The 22,963-nt window shown below is 38.4% G+C and overlaps 1 protein-coding gene across 1 annotated transcript in view; it reads left to right on the top strand.

Annotated features, from left to right (window-relative positions):
- Positions 1-22,963, top strand: part of LOC118331262 (rho-related GTP-binding protein RhoN-like) — a 28,052-nt gene that overhangs the window by 3,800 nt on the left and 1,289 nt on the right. Inside the window, exons 3-4 of the mRNA XM_035666069.1 lie at positions 15,867-15,976; positions 20,313-20,447. Coding sequence (XP_035521962.1) covers positions 15,867-15,976; positions 20,313-20,447 — 245 coding nt within the window. The remainder of the gene's footprint in view (positions 1-15,866; positions 15,977-20,312; positions 20,448-22,963) is intronic.

A 22,963-nucleotide genomic window follows, 5' to 3' on the forward strand; every position in this document is an offset into this window, starting at 1 on the left:
TGCATCGGCACCTACATCAGTATTACCACAATTCCCCCTGGTACCTGCCTCTTCTTACTAATGACTGAATAGGAGGGATTACAGTCACTTGGCGTGCATACAAGGATGGTTTTGTGTGTGTGTTGCTGTAATAGTGGCTGTAATACCCTTGAGTTTTTAACTTCTGTTCTTACTTACATTTGCATTTACACTTACATTTCTTATGCAGTCACAGTTTTGTTTGAATATATACATACTTCTGCTGATGTGTGCATTCATGGTTATGTGCAGGCATGCGTTAAGAGACAGTCAAGGCAAATGTTTGTTAACGTTCAGTTTGTCTGCATATGTGCTGGTGTGTGGCTTGCCAGCGTGTGCAGTTTGCATGACAACAGTAACCAGTGGGAGTGAGGACGTGGCTGAAACTCAGACATCAAACATGCTTTATGGAAAAATCTGTTGTGTTTTCATCACCAAGTATCTAGACAGTTTAATTTTGAGTACTTGAAATGACAGTAGCTGTGGAGAAGACAGCTTATGAAGCCACAATAACAGGCCACATTCAGCGTAAAGCTTCAGAAGTATATAATTAAATTACTCAAACTGAGAATGTTGGATTTATATTGCAGGCAAAGTGGTACTAATTGAGTGTCAAATTCAATCAGAAAGTTCCTTTTAATAAAACAAGATTTGTTGTGGGTGGCTTCAGAGCACCAAAGGATGCAAATACAGATGATAACAAAACACAAACTCATCACAGATTTTAAGATATATGGCCGCAGCTCCTGTGTGGATAACAGATAAGAAGAGAAGGAGCAGGACTGCTGTTCAGCAGCGAGAGTTAGGCAAGGTGCCAGAACGAGCCTCCGAGCTGCCCTCTCATTGTGCAGAAACAAACAGTGGATTTAATTAATCAGGCAATTGCTGTGTGACCAAACACTTGCCCCCTGTCTCCTTCATTCTTCATCTTGCTACACCACCCACTGCCTCTTCAACCTCCCACCTCTTTCCTCTACATCCTTGTATGCTTTTTTTTCAGTCTCCCTGCCAAACTAAATCCCCCCCTCAGTCGGTTCTGTGTACGTCTCTGTTAGCCTTCACTCTTCCCTCAATCTTTGTGCCATCTTAATCTCTTTCCTTTTCTGTCTTTCATGCTGTGTTGTATGTGACGCTGAATCAAGATTAGGATCAGAACAATGTGAGTCAAGTCGAGATTCGATGTGTTTCATTTGCCTTGTAAACAGCAGTTGACAACCCACCGTCACCTCAAGGTTCAGTTAGAAGCTGTTCTGGAGCTTTTTGGTCATATCACATGATCTACCTCGGCAGATAGAGGTTGCACAGCTGTCACAGAATTGTAGATTTTTAAATGTTCATTTCTTTAAGCACTTTTCATCCATGGTGGCTTAAAATTTGAGACTCAGGTGAGAGAATTACTGTGTCTGTGGTCAGCCATTGCAACAAGGAGTAAAACAATGTCACACAAATAAAAATAGCTTTCCTTCTGCCTTGGAACGTTTTGCAAATATAAAACCATGGTTTAAACATTCATAAAAGAATTGAGAGTTCTAATTTACCTTAAATTTGTCCTGTCAAAGGCAAGGCTGAGTGGTGGCACTGTATCCACCTCACTTAAAGGACCAGTGTATAAGATTTAGTAGCATCTGTTGAAGTTGCACATTGCAACTAACATAACGTACGGCACATCTGTATTTGACAACCTGGGAATGCGAATGGGCTGTGAAGTGTGTAGGAGAAACTACGATGGCCAGGCATCTTATTCCCAAAATTCACCCATCAAACACTCTTTTGTGTTTGCATATAGGTTTATAAGTATATGGTGCTGATGTTGAGAAAAAGTGTATTTGAAATCGAAAGCCTGTTGGGAAATAGTTAAAAATGAACAAAATAATTCTGGCTCCAAACAAATTAGTAAAGTAATAAGTAAAATTCTCTTTTGTAAGAAGCTTCTGCAATATTTTAATGTGCAGTGGACCTTGCGGAGTCATCAAAATGCAATTCACCAACAAATTAGTCTCAAATTGCAAGCATTGTTGTTGTTGTTGTCATTATGATGACACAGCAGTTGTCTAGTGAGGGGTCTTTGGTCTCCAAATGAAAATGAAAACAAGATCGAGAACTTAAAATCTGATCCCAGCCTAACTCGTGTGCTATTACACAGTTTTCATGTCTGCATTTGCCCTTCTCTGCACTTTCTCCTCTTCCTCTCCTTAGTTTCATCACTCTAATATCCACTTTGGCTGCCAACCCCTCGCCAGTCTCTTCTTCTTCTCTCTCTGTTTCCAACAAGTCAAGGTCAGGAGTCCCACTGTATTAGGGCACTGCCCTCTCAGCACTCTTCCACTTGATTAGCTTACCTTGCGTTTTCTTTGTCCGTCTCTCCATCTGTCTTTATGTCTCTCCTCCACTTCTCACTCAATCTTTTTCTCATTTCCTCTGTAACAAAAAGGAAAAAGACTTGGTGCGGAGTATAATTTTGCCGTTGATTGATCTGTTTCTAGCAGCCCGTGCTGCAACTTAGCAACAAATGATCTTTATCCAGCATGCACGTATGAGGTGATTTGCAGACGGCCGCGTGCCACCGGTTCTGTTAGGTCTGCAAGTGTGATTTATTTATTTATTTATTTTCCTCCTGCATTGATTGCCCTCCGTGGCTGTTAGAATCAGAGCTGAGTTGAATCTTGTGCCCAAAGAAATTCGCTGTTCACAAGCATCTGCTCAATTATCATCCAATTTGCCAATGTAAGGCTTAAAAAGGTCAGAAATTAGATTAATATGTAGACTCCAGGGGTGACCTTTATGTTCTTAATTAATCGTCTGGTGCTAATTATGAATATGCCCTAAAATCACCTTTTTCTAAAATCCAGTGTAATTACATATCATTTTTATAATATTAAACTTGGCATTAAAGCAGACTGTGTCCTGGTTTACCTTTTAACTTTAGGAGTGCACATGAAAACAACTTGTAGAGGCGGTATAACAAGTTTTTTCACATTGCTCAATAAAAGGACTGAATATATTTTAAAATGTGGTGAAATGGAGCCATAGTGTGAGGTTATTTCTAAATGGATGACATGTAGGCGGGTATACTGTAGCTTTTATACCACCCACAAGTCGAGTAGATTTTAACTGTACATTTGAACATTGTGGAGCATTTAGCGGCTAAAAAGCCAGATCATTTTCTCAGGGGTTGGCAGAGAGCAAAACAGAGCAAAAGGAGACTGAATATTTGACTTACGATCATTAGAAACACGACTCCAGACATGCTAATGTTGCTCTGTCTGCCTGATTTGTAAATAGGCAGCTGTTTGCCATGTAATATGTTGTATTTATTCAGCTGCCCCCAAGGAGACTAAAAATGAGTTATTACAAGTTTAAAGGACTACTCTTAGCTGGTTTTAAAAACATAATTCACATTTTAATTGTAAACACATAGTCACTGATTGTGCGGAATAATTACAAACTTTGTTTCGTTTATGAGGTGGTAACACACATATCAAGGTTTGAATTTAGGGTTTGAAGTTAAGTTGTCTTGGCTGGATGAACCTGTGCCTTTTGCTGTTGCTGCAAAGGAACACATTTTTGATTGAAGTCTGAGTTTATTTTCCTCTGGCTGGCTGACGACAAGAAGAAGTTGTTGTTGCCTTCAGGGTACTCTTGCTATGAAAACACAAGCCTCCCAAACACACAGATATCACAGCTGAGAAAGTGTGAGGTAAGAGTCGATAAAGTAACCGGTTCAACCTGCAGTGTCACACACACACAAAACAATGAGCAATGAAGGAATGCATTGAGGTTTACCACCTTGAACTCCTGTTCGGGAGCAAGTAACCTGAATTGTATGATACTTCCTTGAAGTCCTGACAAGTCAATATGAGCATCTCTGCTTTTAAACACACACGGATGCATGCTTTCTTCCACACACACTATACAAATGCTACTCTTTCTGTCACAACGCTGGCACTGTAAGCCCTTTAAAGGCCCTGTTGCATCCATCCTTCCATCCCAGATCAACGGAGACTGTGGCTGAGATTGCCTTAACAATCCATCATTCATTCATGAACAGCTTTTATGACCCCAATTACATGTTGGCTCCTTGAAAGCACTACCCAGATGTGCTCTGAGCGAGCATCTGTGTGTGAGTGGCACAGGGCTCCATGACAGAAATGAGTGGAGAAAATAGCTTGATGTGTTGAAGCGTTTCAGAAGCTTTTTGGATAGTAGTTCAGATAGTGGGGGGAGCTGGGTTTTTAGTCCAAGTGCTGTTGTTCTTTTTTCTCTCTACTAAACATGTGCAGTGTCTGAGAGATTAGAGGAGTGGGAAAATATATAAATAGAGACACTGAAGAGAGAGATAGTGTCAGAGTGGGGTGCTGAGTTTTAAGTGTGCAGAGTCATGTATAGGAGAAAGCAGGCCGAGTGCTGGCTAAATGAGTGTCAGTAGGTTTTCATGGAGCGAGCTTGTGCCCCAGTCATCCTGGTCTGATTCTCCTCCGCTCACGCAGCCCATTAGACGACCAAGGGTACATTGAAAATCAATGGCCTAGATGCATCTCCACTCTCATTCCCAGGGCACAACCGGCCTGTCTCTCAGCTACTGGTGCATGTGTAACTGAGCAGTCTGTCTAAGAGAGACAGCAAGTCTGGCCAGACAGACAAAGTAATGCTAACTTTTAGATGTGACTTTTGCACATTCAGAGACTCGTTAGCAATTGACAAAATACAGACTTGTGTATTTATTCTTAAAACTATTTTCAGAACTTGTTCAAGTTTTTACCCAGACTCTACCAGGCAGTCTAATCATCTTCATCTTTCATGTTCTAAAAATGCTCATTTCTATTTTAAATAAAACTAAAAGAGAGAGTTAGGCCATGACAAAAGACAAAAAACCCAAGCAAAACTTGCTATAGCTCTTTTGCTAATGCTTACATTTGCAGCTTAAAATAGGATGAAATGGACAACAGCTTGAAGACTATATTCACTGGAATTAAATATTTTCAACAGCACAACAGAAACAGGCATTTTAAAATGTTATCGGGCCATGGAGATATTTTAGACACGCACTTGTTATTATGTTGCTGGAAAAAAGTAATTAGATTTTGTAGTGCACTTTGTTTAGACGCACCAGCACACACAGAGGGCACTCAAGGGGTCTATCCATCCACTTAAGACCCTCTCTATCCCTTATCTATAATGCAAGACGTAGCTATGACCACTACATTCAACCCCCAACACCTCAGCCATTATTGAGACAGCTAGATGGTGTGACCCTATTTCTACTGCATTACGATATACTATCATTTCAGCTGTACAAGACTAGTGTCCTGGTTTTATGCTTCTTTATTTTTGTTTTAGTAAATGATTTCCATTCATCACAATGGTGAGAATGGGTTTGCTGATCATGAATGAAAACACATCGCAGGCAGGGACTGGATTGATAATGGTTCGTAACAGTGGATCAGATCCTGGAAACCCTGAAATGCTTATAAAAATGTTACTTTACAAGGATGATCACCTGAAATATACATCATATACTGTAGTTCAGTGGCTCTCCACCTTTTTGTCTGCACCCCCACAACCCTATCAGACTAGCTCAAGTACCCTTTCATCGGCACCACTCGTCATGTTCCGGACATGTTCATATAAAGTGGTTCGAAACTGGGTTTTATTTAACACAGTTGATTACATTAAGGTGGATATATTTAGACAATACGGATATTTAAATGATCCTAGAATTGTTTTGGCTTGGTCTCTTTTTTTTTTTTGCCTTTTCGCATTCATACTATGTGGAGTGGCAGAAGCTGGACATTTCAATATTATTTTTTATACTTTCATACAATTTCTTTGACATTTTCTGTGCTCACAAGCTAGGTAGTTCTCACAAATTCTCAGTTGCAACATGTGATGTTATGTTGTTTGATACTCCTGGTTTGGAATCACTGCATTTTCATTGATCGACAAGTATAAAATCAGTATTGGAACTTTTACATCTAGTATGAACTTACAAAACTGCCTTTAAGTGATTACAAATCTTCTGAAATTGTCCTTGTGTCAAGCGACTTTGACCCGAAGTAAACCATTACAATTGCATGCAGTTTAAAATATACTGTTGCCTTAACTCTCAATGTCAAGTTTCTTTTAGTACATTTTCTTTTTTTCTATTGGCTGTATCACATTGGAAACTCCTATCTAGCTGTGGTTATAAAAAAAAAAGTAAGCTTCCACTAAAGAGGACGTATGGATCAGAGGTTCATGCATTTTCTGCATTTAAAGCTCAGAATCAGGGCTGCATATAGGAACATAAGGCTGCTCAGACAGCATATAAAATCACAACAGGAGCTGGGAGGTTTAATGTGAAGGGGAGATGCCCAGATGTCAGTCTCTTCCCTCTGTCATTAATTTTAAGGAATCCTGCAGGATTACTGCTGATTTCAAGCAAAACTCTACTCACTGGCGGCACTCTCCCTCTGTGTTCACTGAATTACAAACATCACGTAGAATTTTTCACTGAAATCCAGCCAGGTTTTCTGTTACTAGTCCGACTCGAAATGAAAAAAAAACCTTTAAACAAGTCTGACTTAGACAGAGCCTGAGTAACGTCAGCCCATTTGTTCTGCCTGATATTCAAAACGTTTAGGAAACACATTTCATTACCAGTTTAGTGAATGGTTAAACAACAGTATCATAACTAGAATATTCCCAACAAAGATCTGTACAGAGAGGTGTACTACATAGTGAGATTAATGTGTTAGTGAGGTATGTTTTATGTTTTATGCTGCCCACCTATCCTGCTCTGAGGGAGGTTGTGTTCACAGTTTTTGGATTTAGATCGGCTGTAAAAATAGTCCTTTAATAGTAATATTATAATATTATAAAATGTTACACAGCATATCATCCATACACTAAAAGAATAATGAAAGCAGAAGAACACGGACATGGATGATGTTTTTATGCTTGGTCCTGATTTGCTGAAGTCCGTTTTACACTGCTGGTATTGAAGCTAATAGAACACTGATTAGCACTGATCACAGATAACATTAAATCAATAAAATTCATTTCACTTTCATTTAGCCAAAAACTATAGTGATTTCCAAGTATTGTTCATTATGGGACAGTGTCGGAGCGTAATGTTTAAATATGCTGTATTACTGTAAGTTTAAAGTTCAAAGCTCTACAATGTGCAGCTCTTACGTTAGAAATAAATGGAAGGTATTGAGAGTTCATTGAGTAGAATAGCAATTTTCTCCCAGCATTCCTCCCTTGCCTTATGCAGCTTTTTGCTGTATTTTTTAGAATAACAATATTCTTCATTGCTCTCCATTATAACAAAGAAGGCAGGCACGCAATTGGTCCGTATTTATTATTTCATAGAAAACACACACATAGAAGTATGTGTGTGGTATGGGAAATCAGAATCTGTTGTCACATTGTTGACAAGCACATTGTGCAAAAACAGCGCCAGCAACACTTATTCCTCCACGCTGCTTTTCAGACTATTGTTTGGTATTCAAGCAGAGTGTGACAACATGCACCATGTACTCCAGTTACATGAATCGATCATGTATGTACAGCTAAAATGGATCACGCTTAACATAGAAGAGATATTGTTTAATGTCATAGTTCATTAATAACTACTTACTTTTATCGATAAACTTGATAAATTGAAAGTGAATATCTCCTATGATATTATCTAATTGATTTTAACTTCATAATACTGCACTGAAAAGCTCCTCCAGAGGCAAAGAAGATATGACACATCTGTTTTTACAGCCTCTGCATACTAAACTGATCTTCATGTATAAAATTTGTGGTGTCTTTAACTTTGAGTTCCACTGAGACATCACTCCTGAGAAGAAACATCAAGACACTCATTGCCTCAAATAAGCTTAACTGTCCCATTGCATTTAACAAATAATTCAATCAAAACTGACATTGTAAGAAATCCATTATATGATCAGGGGCCAGATTTCTAAAAGACTGCAATCAATTTTGATCTTTAGGTATGATTTATAAATTTATAAAACCTTACTTTGACATGGAAATGAGCTAAGTCTAGACTTTGGTTGGTTATGTTAGGGGTATTACAGTTTGAATATGTGAGAAAGCCTGTGGTGAACCTTGTATAAGCAACAAATGCTAATGAACAATGTGATATAGAAGATAAATTAAAGATGTGAGGAATTAGCAGACACAAGGTATTTTAAATTAAAAACAAGATGCAGTGTTCTATAAATAGTGTGTCAAATTGGAAAGAAGTAACCTATTCCTGATGGAAACCCTCATTTGTGCTAGCATGATAAATGGGGGAATTGCTGATTGTAAGGCAGGTAGCGTCAATTGCAAGTTAATGTGAGATTTTAATCACAGGTGCTTAAGTTACAAATGGGCTTCTTACAACCTGCGTAATAAAAGAAATTATATTATTACAAAGTTCAAGTATAAATCTATGAAGCCACCTGATGAGACACATGGCAAACATATATGAGGCATAACACCACGTTAAAATTACGTAAAACTTAAATCCAATTCTGTACAGGGATAGAGAGACAGTACAATCTTTATATACGCTGAGTGATTATCCATGCTGATCCTGTGTGTGCGTGTACTCAGTGGACTCATCATCTCAATCATCTGAACGTACAGACTGATTTCTCTACTGTTATTTAACAGTGAGTCAGTTGTATTGTCCCCACATTGCACACAGTATGAGTGTGTAGCAGTAATGCTTCATCTCTGTGGGTGGTGTTACTTATGTTTAGGTGGTGGAAGAAAAATACATTAATCAATAGCATTGAATTTTCCTCTCTGGATGTATTTCAAGAATTCAGACCTGGATGAAAACCCCCAAAAAAGGCAATATTTCTTCAGAAGGGCATGACTGGAACAAACAAGATTTTAAAATTAAAGAACATTACTGTTTCGTAATGGAAGCTGGCAGACAAAAATGCCATACACGAGGATTAATAATAATTTTCTGTGTAAACATCTCAAGTTGTATGTGTGTTCTTTTCTGAAACATGCAGAGCCATGAATAGGGAAAAATACCACATGCAGTCTGATTGCCTGTTATCAGTCTCTTTACAGCTTGCTTTGAGCTTAACTAACCAAAGACATTTCCAAAAATACAACAGTGGAGGTTTAATAATGAGTTTTACAAGTTCAGACAAAATGAGAAAAAGGAGATATCTCCGGAGCATTAAAAAAATTACTAACAAGATTTACCATATTTAACATTGAATAGATAATATGCCTCCCTTCATTTCATAATTAAGAAACCTGCCCAGTGGGGCTCATTAAAGGTCGCTCATCAAGAAACTTTACTTCATAAAAAGCTTGTGTTCCTCTAAGCTGAACTTTTTAGTACAGTCTGTAATATACAGATGGGTGACAAAAAAAAAACCTGAGTAAATGAATTGAGAAACATAACAAATGCTGATGCTTCAAGCCATGAGGTGTCACTGAAAGGTTTAGAGAAAATTATGTGAATCAAATGACCTTCACAGTCACCAGAGCTGAACCAAGCTGAACACCTATGGAAGGTTATGTAGGTTATTGTTGTTGTTTCTCCTGGTTATTTGTGTCTTGAATTTAGAATGAGTACTTGCCTGCACCCATTTAGTGCTGAATAATTACTTTCTTTTGTATTACAGATGCTCTGATGATTTAAGAGCGTCTATTTGCCGTGCATAAAACCCTGAAATATTGCAGTGTATCGGTTGTTTAATTTTGATGTGTTTAAGTTTGATAAATTTGTTTGTTAAAAACCTGCATAAGAGGGAAAAAGTGGGAGATTCACAGTGTTGATAATTTAAGCAACACACACCGGAAGTGTATAGTGTGTGTTGAAATACTCTCACCAGTTGTTTTCTATGTGCTGCCCATGTTATTCCACGATATCGGGTTAGGGTTAGGGTTACGTCCCAGCATCGTTACACCTTAACACTCCAGTAGGGGTAACACGATTAGTCAATTAATCAGTAATTTGTCAGAAAATAAATCGGCAACTATTTTGTTGAAACTAAATAATTCAGCTTTTCTTGTCTTGTATGACGTGTTTTTTGGATTGTTGGTCATTAAAAATAAGCAATTTGAATATATGCCACTTTCAGCTCTAGAATTGTGATAATGAAAAAGAACCGTAAATTGCAGCCCTACTCCTCAGAAAAGTAACAATTTCATCACATTTTCATTCCCTGGATCGGCACATTGTGCAAAATTAAAGGATCTCCCTTAAGGGATCATATGTTAGTAACAGGAACAGGATATACAAACCTGGCCACTCCTGCGATGCAGCCCAGTGTTACGTCATTAATGGTGGATTACATACCGGCCTCTATGCTTTTACGTTTATGTTCAAAGCATGTGGTTACATTTGAATTGACATTACTGTAAGAGACTTTGGTGTGGCTTCTAAAAGATATCAAACAGGAAAACCTCTCTTAGAGATATAACTGTCAAAAACAGCACACAAGTGGATAACACATAATGGGTATGGGCAGTACATGCCTACCAGTGTGTTGTTGCAAGCAACATAAAACTAAAAGACAAGCGAAAAACACAGCTTTTTGTAAGCATCAAAACCTCAAAAGCATGACAACCTCATGTGGAGTCACAGCATGGTTTTGCTTTTTCCCAGACCGTTGTGCGTCACTGTGCCAAACGTTGTACGGCAGCCACACATCTTCCACACATTTGACGTTTGGTTGGCTCCTTTAAAGTGAAGCTTGAATTTATACCTGTGTGTAATCTGTAAGCGTTTTTTCCTTGAACTATTTCAAAAACGTATGTAAAAAACATGTAAAACCATTTAAATTATCCTTTTATTGTCCTTTGAGACATGAATACATGAAGTACTCCAGTTGCTGAGTGTCTTTTGGAGTTTGTATTTGATCAGAGGGTTTTAGACAGAGACAGATGGGCTGATGTTTCTTTATGCTGCTGCTACAACAGCAGGAATCTTCCCATGAGGGGCATCATACTACAGGTCCCACAGTGGGTCAAAAAAGCTCACAGATCAATACACATTAGCTGATGCTCGAGTACTGAACATGGATTAGTTGACATCATGGAGCCTTGAGGCTTGCAGTCTGTGTGTGTGTCAGTGTGAATTTGTTCTTATTATGAAGAGTAAGCACTATCATTACCTACGATTATGCTAATACTAGTTTTATGAAGAATAGTGCAGCAGAATTCATCTATAAGGGTGAATAATTTCTTGATTTCCTACTTCTGATAATGAAAATGAGGATCACTTGTTATATTCTGCACACGATAGACCTTCACTGAAATAATTCAACACTCCTAACATTAAATGAATAGTTCTGCATTTTGGGAAACATACTTTCTTTCCAAGAAATTTATATTTAGACCACTCTCACGTCTGTGCATTAAGTCTGAAGCAAGAGTAAAGAGATAATGATTAGCTTAGTTTAGTTTGAATACTGGGAGCAGGGGTAAACAGCTAGCCTGGCTCTCTCTCAAGTTAAAGAATATGTCCACCAGTAGCTCTAAAGCTTTACCAACCACACATTGTATCATGTAGATTTTACGTTACTGTCGTGTACAGACTGAATGAAAAAGACAAAATGTGTTGGTACTGAGCTTCAGACATTGACAGATTTTTCATCTGCTGGATCCAACTCTTAAACCTGCAATAACTTAATTTTTGGCCACTTTTGGCTGCAGAAACAAGTTGTAAGTCGCCTATTTACACATGCAGCAAATAGAGTAACATTAGTATTCGTTTAGGGTGATGTTTCTGGGCACCTGATAAATGCAAGTCCAATATGCACTCTTATTATCTTTATTTTGGTCTCCACCAACTACTCAGGGAAATATCTGGCTCTTAAGCTGCTAATTGCCCCATTATGTTCACCAGGTAGTTGCTTACTGTGTACAGTGTGTTTATTAGAACTTTATCTTCCTGTAAACAGCTGCCTTCTGCAGTTGAAAATGCTCATGAGAGCGGTGAATAAACCCAAATACTGAAGTCGCTGGTTAGAAAACCAAAGCGGCAAAAGACACTAAAACCCTCCACGTACAGGTTCATCACTATGAGCAAACACTTTTACGTACAAGTAGACATGTTTATCCGCAGCCATGAAAGTACTATCAAACTATTCCTTTAAGAGACATTTGCAACATCTGTACAACCTCTTGTCTGTTGTCAGGATGCTTGATGACACAAACCAAAAGCCTTTGACAGTTTAATTTAATGAGTCTTTTATTCAAAGCTGGCTTTTGAAAGCATAAGTTTTTGGAACCACTGATGAGAGGAGGAGGAGGATTCAAGTGCAAAGCGACTTGAATCTCAGGAGAGTCTTGATGCTTGTTTATTCTGGCAGGGGTATGTAGACTGAACAGAGGAAGACTTGGCAGAACAACAAACAACTATATTACTGCTGAAGGAGTACCAACTAACTGAATCCGCCAGAGAGAAGCAATCTCGATAGACAGGCTACTAAATAAACAGCTCACGTTGTCTTAATGGGCGGCCAGTCCCAAAATAAAGTAAACTGAAGAGCGTGTACCACTCAGCTGCATTAGACAACACTGGGAGATGTATCTGTTGATTAGACTGATCCCTGGTTACCTGCCTGCAGGACATTACGTTCCCTTGATGCAGTGACAGAGTGCATCGCCTGATCAGCTCCCTGGACAGTTCTTGTAAATAATTTTATTTGGAAACATTCGTGATCTAATTTACCAGCCATGTTGTTGTCTAACTCTGTTACGTGTCCCAACTTTTAAAATGGAGAATAGATTTCCACCTCCATTATTTCCGTTTGAAAAATGTAGAAGGGTAGAACGAGGTTGTGTAAAATGCTTTTTAAAATCACATTAAAGCATAATGGAGTTCCATTATGTTATTATTCTGCATTCTGCTGTGTTCTTTTTTTTTTACTCCTTTTTGCCTTAAGAAAAGTTTGGGAGAAATTTAATTGTCTGGATTTGAGGTTTTTTATACTGACAATGCTGAAAAAAGTGATGGCAAACCGGGTATCAAACATTTTATACTTTACTTTTTACTTTGCCTTTTCTCTCAATGAAATATACAAAAATTGCCAGGAAATACAGCAAAGTGCCATCAAAAGCAGGGAAGAAGAAGACTAGCTAGTTGTATGTATGTAACAGAATACATAAGAATGTGAATGTATGGCAAGAATGTAAAAAGAAACTGTTTATTTACAAGAAAATTCCACTGAGCACCTTTAAGTTGTTATTATATCCCAAACAACTGAGCTTCAAATCAGGTACTGATAAATCGGCCAATATTGTTTTTACATTCTTGAAAAGGACACTTTTTCTAAATTATGTCTTACCGTCACACATATTTCTGGACTGCAATTTCTTACCAGCCAACACTGATACTGACAATAATCTAATAAATGTTTTATTGGTCGGGCTTGAACTGTTTCAGGAGTATTTTTCTCTGTGATAGCTGACAAAAGTCTCTGTTGTCCATCCTTGATGTTCGCCCAGTGAGAGACATTCTGGTACACTGCTATAAATCAGCCAGTCATATAATAGATTTAAAGGAAGATAAAATGTTTACATGTGGAAATTGTAAATAACTAACATATATATTGTGTTGGTTGTCTATGTACGCAAGTAGATTAACTCGAGGTGTGCTGGGAAATACATCATTTGTTCAAGTATTTTGCAATGGTCGGCACGAGTTCTAATGATAGCAGCTGACCAAAAGGCATTACTCTGCATAGCTGTAGCCTATATAGGCCCGGTGTACTTGCAAAAGTGCTAACTAAGCAGTTCTGCAAATGACTTCTTTTACAGCGTCCCATCTTACTTCCCAGATTAGGCCGGCAGTATTTCATAAATACAGTTTGCATGGCTTCAGGTGGGCTGAGACGAAGATTTCTTCTTGGTTTACACAAAGGCGGAGACAGACTTAAAGGATGAGTTTTTTCCCAAAGTAATTTTCACATGAAGTATGATTTTACTCAAGGTATTTCCTCCCATTCGTCTGACTGGTACAAACAAATGAAAAAAAAAAAACACTGTAACATTCAAAAAGAAATGTCAGAAAATGGCTGCTTTTTCTGGACTTTTGTTCACTCGCAGAGGAGCAGCCGCATTGGATTTGTATGGAGTCAAAGACTCAAACACCACAGTTGATCGCAGCTGCCATCTGACGCAGAGATGGAGCTGACAGTGTGAAGCTGAGCTACAGCTGTCTGTTCACTGAAGGAGACCTACGGGTGGTTTATGGGGACTGTCGGATACACTTTCACTCTCCCCTGCTCCCTTTGCATTTTATTGAATTAATCATCCTCATTTTCTGTGGACTTGATCTGCACCTAGAAAATGCTAAAACATGGTGAAATTAGGTAGTTTGTGTGTGTGTGTGTGTGTGTGTGTGTGTGTGTGAAACCCAGGAACAGAAATTAGTCAGAGAGACAGGGGAAAATGGTAGTGGCCTTTAGTTTGACATTTTTGACCACAGCAACACACATGCACAAACACGTGTTCTGCTTTGGGGCTAGACACAAATCAGGGTAAATATGGCTGCTTTTTTGGGTACACGTACTATACCTGTATATTGCCCTGCAGGTGTGTAGAATCAAAATTCAACACGGCCTAAGGATGTTTTAGGCCATCCATATTATCGGAACATTACATTTTGCTCCCTGATTTAACTGCTAAAATACAATTTTATACAGTTAATCAATTTTAATTGGGGATTTGTTTACAACTTGGACGTTTTTTGTAAAGTTGTGCCAGAGAGCAGCAGTTTCATTGGTAAGTGAATAATCACAACAGATAAAAGGTGGTAATAAATAAGGTTGTACCAAACAACACAGTGAAATGTTTAGAGCATCTTTAGCGTCTATAATGTGATTTATTTCAAATTTAAAAGGTTTAAGTGAGCATGGAGTGTCTGCAAAACCAGTAATTTGGAGCTGTAGGTCTGTTTATCTCCACCCACCTCCCTCATAGTTAATAAATTTGTCCACAAGCAAAGTTTTTGCCAACTAATAAACTAACAAGCTAATATTAAAGTGCGTATTTATATGAGTTAGATTTATATTTTAATGTTTTAATGACTCACCCTGCACTCAGAGACGAATAAATAAATGTATCCAATAAAATGTGACTAACTGAGAGGAGAGAGGTATTTTAATGCACATTTTTCCAAACCTATTTTTGACAACTATCAAGAGGTAACTGAACAATTAATCCTGAACAACTAAGACCTTGGAACATTTATTTTTTAAGAGAAATATTAGTCTTCTTCAGTGTTTTGAAAATGTGTGAGACACGTAAACATTATGAATCGTTTGTGCTATATGTGTGGCAGCGACGTCGGATTCTATGGGAATTTTCTGTCGAACACATTTCTGTGAAGTTGCCAAAGCCCTGTGTGTGGTGACAAAAGCATGTATAGTGTTGAAGACAATGAGGGAAATGCAGAGGGAATGTTGTCCCCTCTGGATAGGAATGCGTCCCCTTGGCCAGGTCACAATGCTCAATTCAGCCTGGGCCCCTGGCAAAAAAACATGCCATTCTGACATACCAGGTGACGCTTTGTGTGAGCCATTCATTATATCACTGTCACACGTCTGTCTATTCGCTTATTCAAGACTGTCAGACGCACAGACCAGAGGTTGTGGACGAGGCCCCTCTGTTCGTTTCGAAAGCAATGAATCACACCCACTCATTGTCATCTGCAGAGTGGCTAAGTTCATGGTAATTACATTTAATCATAGTTATTATTGCCGAACGTGCTCTATAATGACTCACTTTGTGATATAAAAGTTAACTCTTAAGCAAAGTAACTAAATTACATATAATCCACCTGGAAACGTTGGTCATGTCTGTGTTTTTTGTTTTTTTTTCGCCCACAGGTTCAGCCTACTACGACAATGTGCGGCCGCTAGCCTATCCTGACTCAGACGCTGTACTCATCTGCTTTGACATCAGCCGTCCAGAAACACTGGACAGCGTGCTGAAAAAGGTCAGTATCACATTAACAGAAGTGTGAATTTGTCCTGATTAATTGTTTTTTGGAGCAGAGCTGAGACCGTTTTTAAGGTAAATTTAGTCTCTCATCAGGACAGCAGGCAACAGAGCAGCTTTAAAGCACAGACTCTGATATGTTCATGTCTATCTTACTACAATGCTCACATGCCATGTGCACACTGAGGGAGCTGAGGTTCGCTGTAATCATTTCCTCTCTATATAAGTGATTCCTTTGTAGCACAACTACACAATAAGAAATGGGTTACAAAATATAGTATAATAAGGATCTATAATCCTGTATTTAAACTTGATATGGTGAACCTGTTAGCAAACAAATTCTTCTTTACACATCCAGCAATTATGGAGCAATATTTTAATTCATTTGAAGATGTGTTTCTGACCATGTGGCAAATATAAGTCCAATATTCACTCTCTTTTACCTCTGTTTTTGCCTCCACCGACTCCTGAAGGAAATATCTGACTGTGTAGCTGCTACAAACTCTGTTTTGGCTGTTTGGTGCTGAGTGGGTAGTATTTACTACCAGAAACCCTTTTCACACTGTCATTTGATTTAAACTTTAAACTAGCATGAGGCGGTAGCAGTCCTTGTTTGCCAAAACAAGTCGGTGTCTTCATCCTGGTAGCGTAGCCATCCACCGGAGCTCTGCAAGGAAACACTGTACATGGAAACACAAACAGGGAATTTGTACTAAACAGACTGTAACTTTGGAAAATGTCAACTCAATTTGGTAACTCAGACTGCTGAAGCTTCAAATTAGCTTTGGCTAAACTTTAGAAGACATTTTTGCACAAAGACTGTGGATTTCATCCTCCATTTCTTTCAATGTAGTCACGCTTCGAAGGAATCGCCTCATGGCCAGTATGGAGAGGAGAAATGAGTACAGAAACCAATAACTTAATTCTATAAAGATTAAAAATACAAACCTATCCTTTTAGGCTGTAATTTTGTCATACCAAAAGAAAAATTCTTCCAAGTGTTGAGTAATTTGATCTGCATGGAACACAGACTAGTAGCATTTTAGTCATTGATAAAGCAATTTGACCTTTCAGTCCACAGACATTCCTGCAGTCATCACCATCACTCATTAATGACATGATCAATACAAGACAAAACACTTTATTGTTGAACAAATTCTCACATCTACAGGGGGTCCACTTGAGAACTAACTTGAACTTTGACCTTATTAGATGACCTTAGTTTGCCTTCGTAATAGTGGTGAATGAACTGACCTCACAATGCATGCGCAGGATGCCAAAGTGGCATGTCGAGGGGTCACCCTATTCAAAGTTTACAGAGAAAACAGTTACATAAACTTATCCTTATGCTATCTAACATAAGTGCTTAAGTGTGGCAATGTGCTGTCAAGTCTTGTTTCCATTTACTTTCCATTTGCAATCTTCTATTCTCAAATAATGCCCTTGCAATTCGTAGCACTTTTTCTTCTGTCATTTCTGACAGCTTTCTGCCTAACCAGTTCTTGAGCCCTCCAATTTTCCTTGTAGAGGGACTAATCTTTCTCAGCATTGCTAAGCTACAAAAATACCCCTTGATTCCTTATCACTTCCCTTTTTGTACCCTTTGTTCTCTTTAGCCCAATCTCTCTTCAAATGCTCATTCAAATCTCCCACGTTAGAGCATTACCCAACCTGTCTGTCACCTTTTTTCTAACGCTTCAACCTTTTGCTTTGCAGCTGGAACTTTTTCATTTTTGTCCTAACTTTCTGACTGCCACTATCCCCGAATCTCCTGCTTTCTATCTCTTTTCTGTCTTTCTATCCTCCTGCCTGTTTGGAAATATCAAGCTATTTTGTCAAGGAAATGTTGGAGATTACGAAAGCTCATCCAAACTTCAAGACTGCAACATATGTCAACTTGTACATACCGGGTCTTTCATTATGAAGGCCAGAAGCTGTACAAAAACAAGTTTAATGGCAGAGGCACAAACACAAACTCAAAATAACAGCACTGTCTGATGACATAAGGGTCTGTAATTGTAGTCACAGGTTTTGCCAACCACTGTTTCGGTGTAGCTGAATAAAGCACCCCAGGGTCAGTAGGTATAACAATGCATTATTAACAGTTATGCATAACATACTCACACACACTAGTTACTGTTTTTTATGAGCTTAGAAACCCGGGGGAACTCATTCCATCTCGGAAATTTTGACTTGGTGCCAAAAAAACTCTTGAATTTAAACAAATTGTTTAGAGATTTAACAAATATCCAACTTTCATTTTTAAATTATGTTTTTCTAAAAGTGTTTTCCCTCTGGTCTAAACATTGTTTTAAAGCCTCCTCCACACTGCCATTTACATTGTAGTATGTAATTGTGGCAAAGAGTACAACACTTCTCTTATTTACTTGTATTTTAATACACACATACATTTGCCCTAACTTTGTCTAAACCAGACTAAGAGTCTACAGCCTTGCTCTCTGTGTGGCTATACTACAGATGTGCTTTTACCTAAATGCTAATGTGTGCAAAATAACAATGCTAACATGCTGATGTTTAGCAGCTATAATGTTTACATGCACCCTGTTCACTTAGTTCACATTTTCAAGGTCATAAACCAAAGTATTGGATAAAATGAGGGTTGACCAAATTTCATCTGATTGAATAGACATTTTACTTAAAACCACAAGTGTGAACCTTGTGGTGGCACTAGAGGAAAAGTAAGGGGGGTCACCGAAGTCCTTAGGATTCATCGTTTTGGTAATTCCAGTAATCTATCAAATAGTTGTTGAGATATTGCCATCCCCAGAGGGACGCTGCTAGCATGTCAAAAAATATCAGAACCCAACCTTCCGGCCCAGACATATTGCTGAGGACGTGTCCTCAATGATAGCCACAGCATTTCCTGATGGTTTTGATATGTGTACTTTAAGAGTGCAGTTACCATATATATTTTAAAACTGAATTTGTCGCCTGAAGTTATCAAAAATATGCAGCCTCCATTTTCTTCCTATGATGAACCAGACGCTCCGAACAATTCACATTCTGCTCTTTATCCGGGACAAAAACTCTCACCAATTCTTAACATTAACACAAACAATAAGCCACTCTTCCTATGGGTCCCTTTGTGACTCATCTAAATTGCTGCCATTCACCAGTTGCACACTGTTCATTGGAAGGGCCTATTGAAAGGCGACAGCCCACTCTGCACAACAGCACAACACACTGGAGCCCGCAACTTCAGCGACACAGACATCCAGGAGAAAAGATCTCTTTTGTGAGGAAGAACAAATGGAGCAACTGTGCGAACTTCGAAGTGGTTGCCTGTGCCATGGTGTGAGGAGATAATGACTGGAGTCACAGAGAGAAAGACAGTGATAGAGAGAAATAATTTAATAGTTTGAGTCATGAACGTGGTCTGTAATGAGTATTGTCTGTTTCTGTCTTCTCCTTCATGACTATGAGTATCATACTGTTGTGAGCTCATGTAGCAGCTAACAAAGCAACTATATTGTTTCAGTATTTGTGTCTCATCTCTCCTACTGTGGTCTATTAAGGCCGGTTTTCATGTCTGATGATTGTTATATCAAATTACCATTTCAGGATGTAATCTGCTGCAAGTTCAGAACTCAGGGCCTAAAGGATGTGTTCATACAGGCAATAAAAAAAAAATGCAAAGGGTTGAATATAAAGTTTGGGTTTTAATGTTGTAAGATACTTGCTGTTAATGGTTGTAGGTGCAAGAACTTTGACTACATATTCCTATATATGCAGCATCATTATACTGGTGCCAAATATGATACCAGGAGTTGGGTATTGAACCCAAAACAACACTTTTTTGTGATACATTACACTTAGGAATATAAACATGTTTTTCAACTTCAACAAAATAAGCCAAAGCCTTCAAATGCTTCAGAATTTAATTCTGTATATTGAAACAAAGCAGCTGTAAAATCACTTAACCTAAATAAAATATTAAAATTACCAAACATCAAAGTATAATTAAATGACAGTTTTTGGTACTTGACAATTTTTTGATCCTGGATGTGACATTTTGGTCAATATTCAAAAAGTATTGAGGTTAGACACCCGGCCCAATTTATACAATAACACCAAGCTGAGAAACAGTCTTTCACATCTTTCTCTGGTTAAAGGTGTTTTTCCACCTCAGTCTGCACCCAACATCATAGATCAATGCCCATGTTTTTTTTAAATGAGATGTTCAACATGTGAATGTAACGTTCAGGTGACCACATACTTTTAGCCACACAGTGTATTATCCTCAGTTCAACCCATATTGGATTTATAATGGCCCAGTGCACTCATATGTACTGTATTTGTCTGTTGATACACAGTGGCAGGGTGAGACGCAGGAGTTCTGTCCCAATGCCAAAGTGGTGCTGGTCGGCTGCAAGTTGGACATGAGGACGGACCTCAACGTCATGAGAGAGCTTTCCAAACACAGACTCATTCCCGTCACCCACGAACAGGTGAGGAGTGCAGGGGAAAATGCCACACATCTTCTGGATTTGTTTGTATCCTTCTTTTCTGTGAAAGCTCAGAAAGTAGCAGTGAGCATCAACAGTGTGAAACCTAGCTTGAAATGAACTGCTGTTCCCGATACCATAGCCGAACAACGCAACAGTAATTTTGCATATGTGAACTGAGTTGGATTTATTTAATTTATCTGACATTGTTATATTTGGAACATGCATGGCATACAGTTTTAAATGTACAGTCAATTTTCTGCTGCAGCGATTTTCATTTGCTTATAGTTACACTGATTTACGTACAAATTTAATAACATCATCCCAGACAAACGACGCCCATTACTTTGTTCCCTTGTGCGCATAAACAAAACTTCTGAAAATGAATTCGGAGGATGACATTTGCTTCAGATCATAACTTCCACAAATATAGAAACACAAGGAGTATAAAAGAGCTGGGGCTGAGCAAAGAAGGAGATAAACAGCAGGATGTGCGATAATACAATTGTTTTGTTTGTGTCTTGGAGCAATGAACAGTGGCATGCATGAATTTTAATGGCCTATTTTCATGTAAATTTGAATTCCCACTTCTTGGCAGCCCTTTGTCAACATATTAATATTTTCTCATATCTCCAACAAAGCAAAGGTAACCACCCTCATTTTCCTGTCAGTAATGGCATCGAAATTGGTCCATCAAGATCTCAGATTAGTTTCTCTTCATAAAGTCATTTATCTCCAAATTAATAGAAACTTTTGATCACACCAAATGTTTTCCTGAGACTCTACCAGCAGCTATCTTTAACGTTCTTTCTTTACTGTTAGGCTACTACTTTTACCTTGTTTGGCTGGATGCAATCTGTAGTTTTTAGTGCAATCCTAATTGTCCAATTTAGTTGCATCAGAACTGTGTGAAAACCATCATTTTGATTTCCTGTGTTGACCAAAATGTGTGATTACAGGGAATTGTGTGTCTATTGTCTATTATAGTATTGTACAACAGAAGCACAGTATTTCTGTGGTCAAACAATTGGAGACATTGTGGTCAGACTTGATCAATATAGAAGCAAAAAAAAGGTTTGAGTGTAAAAGTGTAGTCATAGAGCTATTCTGAATGGGAGCCATACAAAAGGCTGCTTTGTAAACTACCACAAACTGGGACCTTTACATTTCAGCCACTTGACCAACTGCTGTGATCCCAAGGTGGAAGTGCATTCACCAGAATGAACCGCATGTGAACTGTGGGATTACTGCTTTAATTGGTTTAATGGTGTCAAAATTTAGACTTGAATTGCTGGAACGTTTCCATTAATGCACAAATAATGCAGCCTCCCTGCGATCAGAGCTCAAGTCTTTAATATATTTTATAGAGGAGGAATCATATTAACACATCCTGCTGCTAGATACTCCCTCAATATGGAATATGTCTAACAATGATGGCTGTCAACACCTACGCTGTCACAGAGTGTAGATGTTTCATTGCCAAAGAAGTCGGCTTCAACTAATGATACACTACAAAAGGAAATAATTCAATAAAGTGGCAAACTTGAGATATATTCAGAGTAAAAGTGCTATTAATAAGACCTGAAAGGATTGATTAAAGCAATACATAATCTAGGTTATTACAAGATACACCAAGTGATGTTGTAGAGCAGGTAAGCAAAATGAAAGCACAATGTACATATCAGTTCAACCAGTCCAGATTTAAGATGGTGCCAACCACTACTGGGAATAAGCTCAGCTTTTACGCTTGAGTTTTACAGTTGCACAGATAGGCCTTGAATATTTCATAGCTGTGTGGGGGATCTTAGCTTTCTGTATGCCCCAGCAAGTTATTATGCCTCTGAGTGGGTAGGCTTTTATTAAGTGGGGAGTCTTTACTGTACATGACCAAGACTAAGTGTCTGATATTCACAAAAGGATGAAAAAAATGGTGGTAATAAGAAACATCTAGAGAAACATTGTAAAAGAGTGTTACAAAGTCCACTGAACTCTCCCCTGTACTGTATGATTTTTAAAAACCAACTGTAATTTTGTGTAAAGGCTTAATTTTGACTAATTACATGAGGAGTCCAACAGTATTCCAGAGTTTCACCATGACATTTAAGAAATACAAAAAGCTTCATTTCCACCCCATGTCCCCTCTGTTTCTCTCACGCACATACACACAATTTGTTTGCCATAGCTCTGAGTACTAGCTCTCAGCAACAGCTCTCTGGGTGAGTCACCTACTTTTGAACTACAAACAAGCCCAAACTGAAGCATATAGCTGGATGAATGTTTGAATTTTAAAGCTGCACTTATCTTTTTTTATAGTAACAACTGAAAAGGTGGTCATACACAGAATTACTAAAGGACTGCAGTTTCCCTCCACTCTGTGCATTTTAGGGTTGTTAAGCTAATTGTTTTGGTTTTACAACCCACAAACTTAGTGTTTACAGTCCCTCCATCAAGCTGTGATGGATTCCAATCCTTGTGAATTCTGCGTGACCTTACAGTTTTGTCCAATCACTGCACCTTTT

This window comes from Morone saxatilis, unplaced genomic scaffold, assembly GCF_004916995.1.
Source record: "Morone saxatilis isolate NCDOM2014 unplaced genomic scaffold, NCSU_SB_2.0 Contig1, whole genome shotgun sequence".
Taxonomy (NCBI): domain Eukaryota; kingdom Metazoa; phylum Chordata; class Actinopteri; family Moronidae; genus Morone; species Morone saxatilis.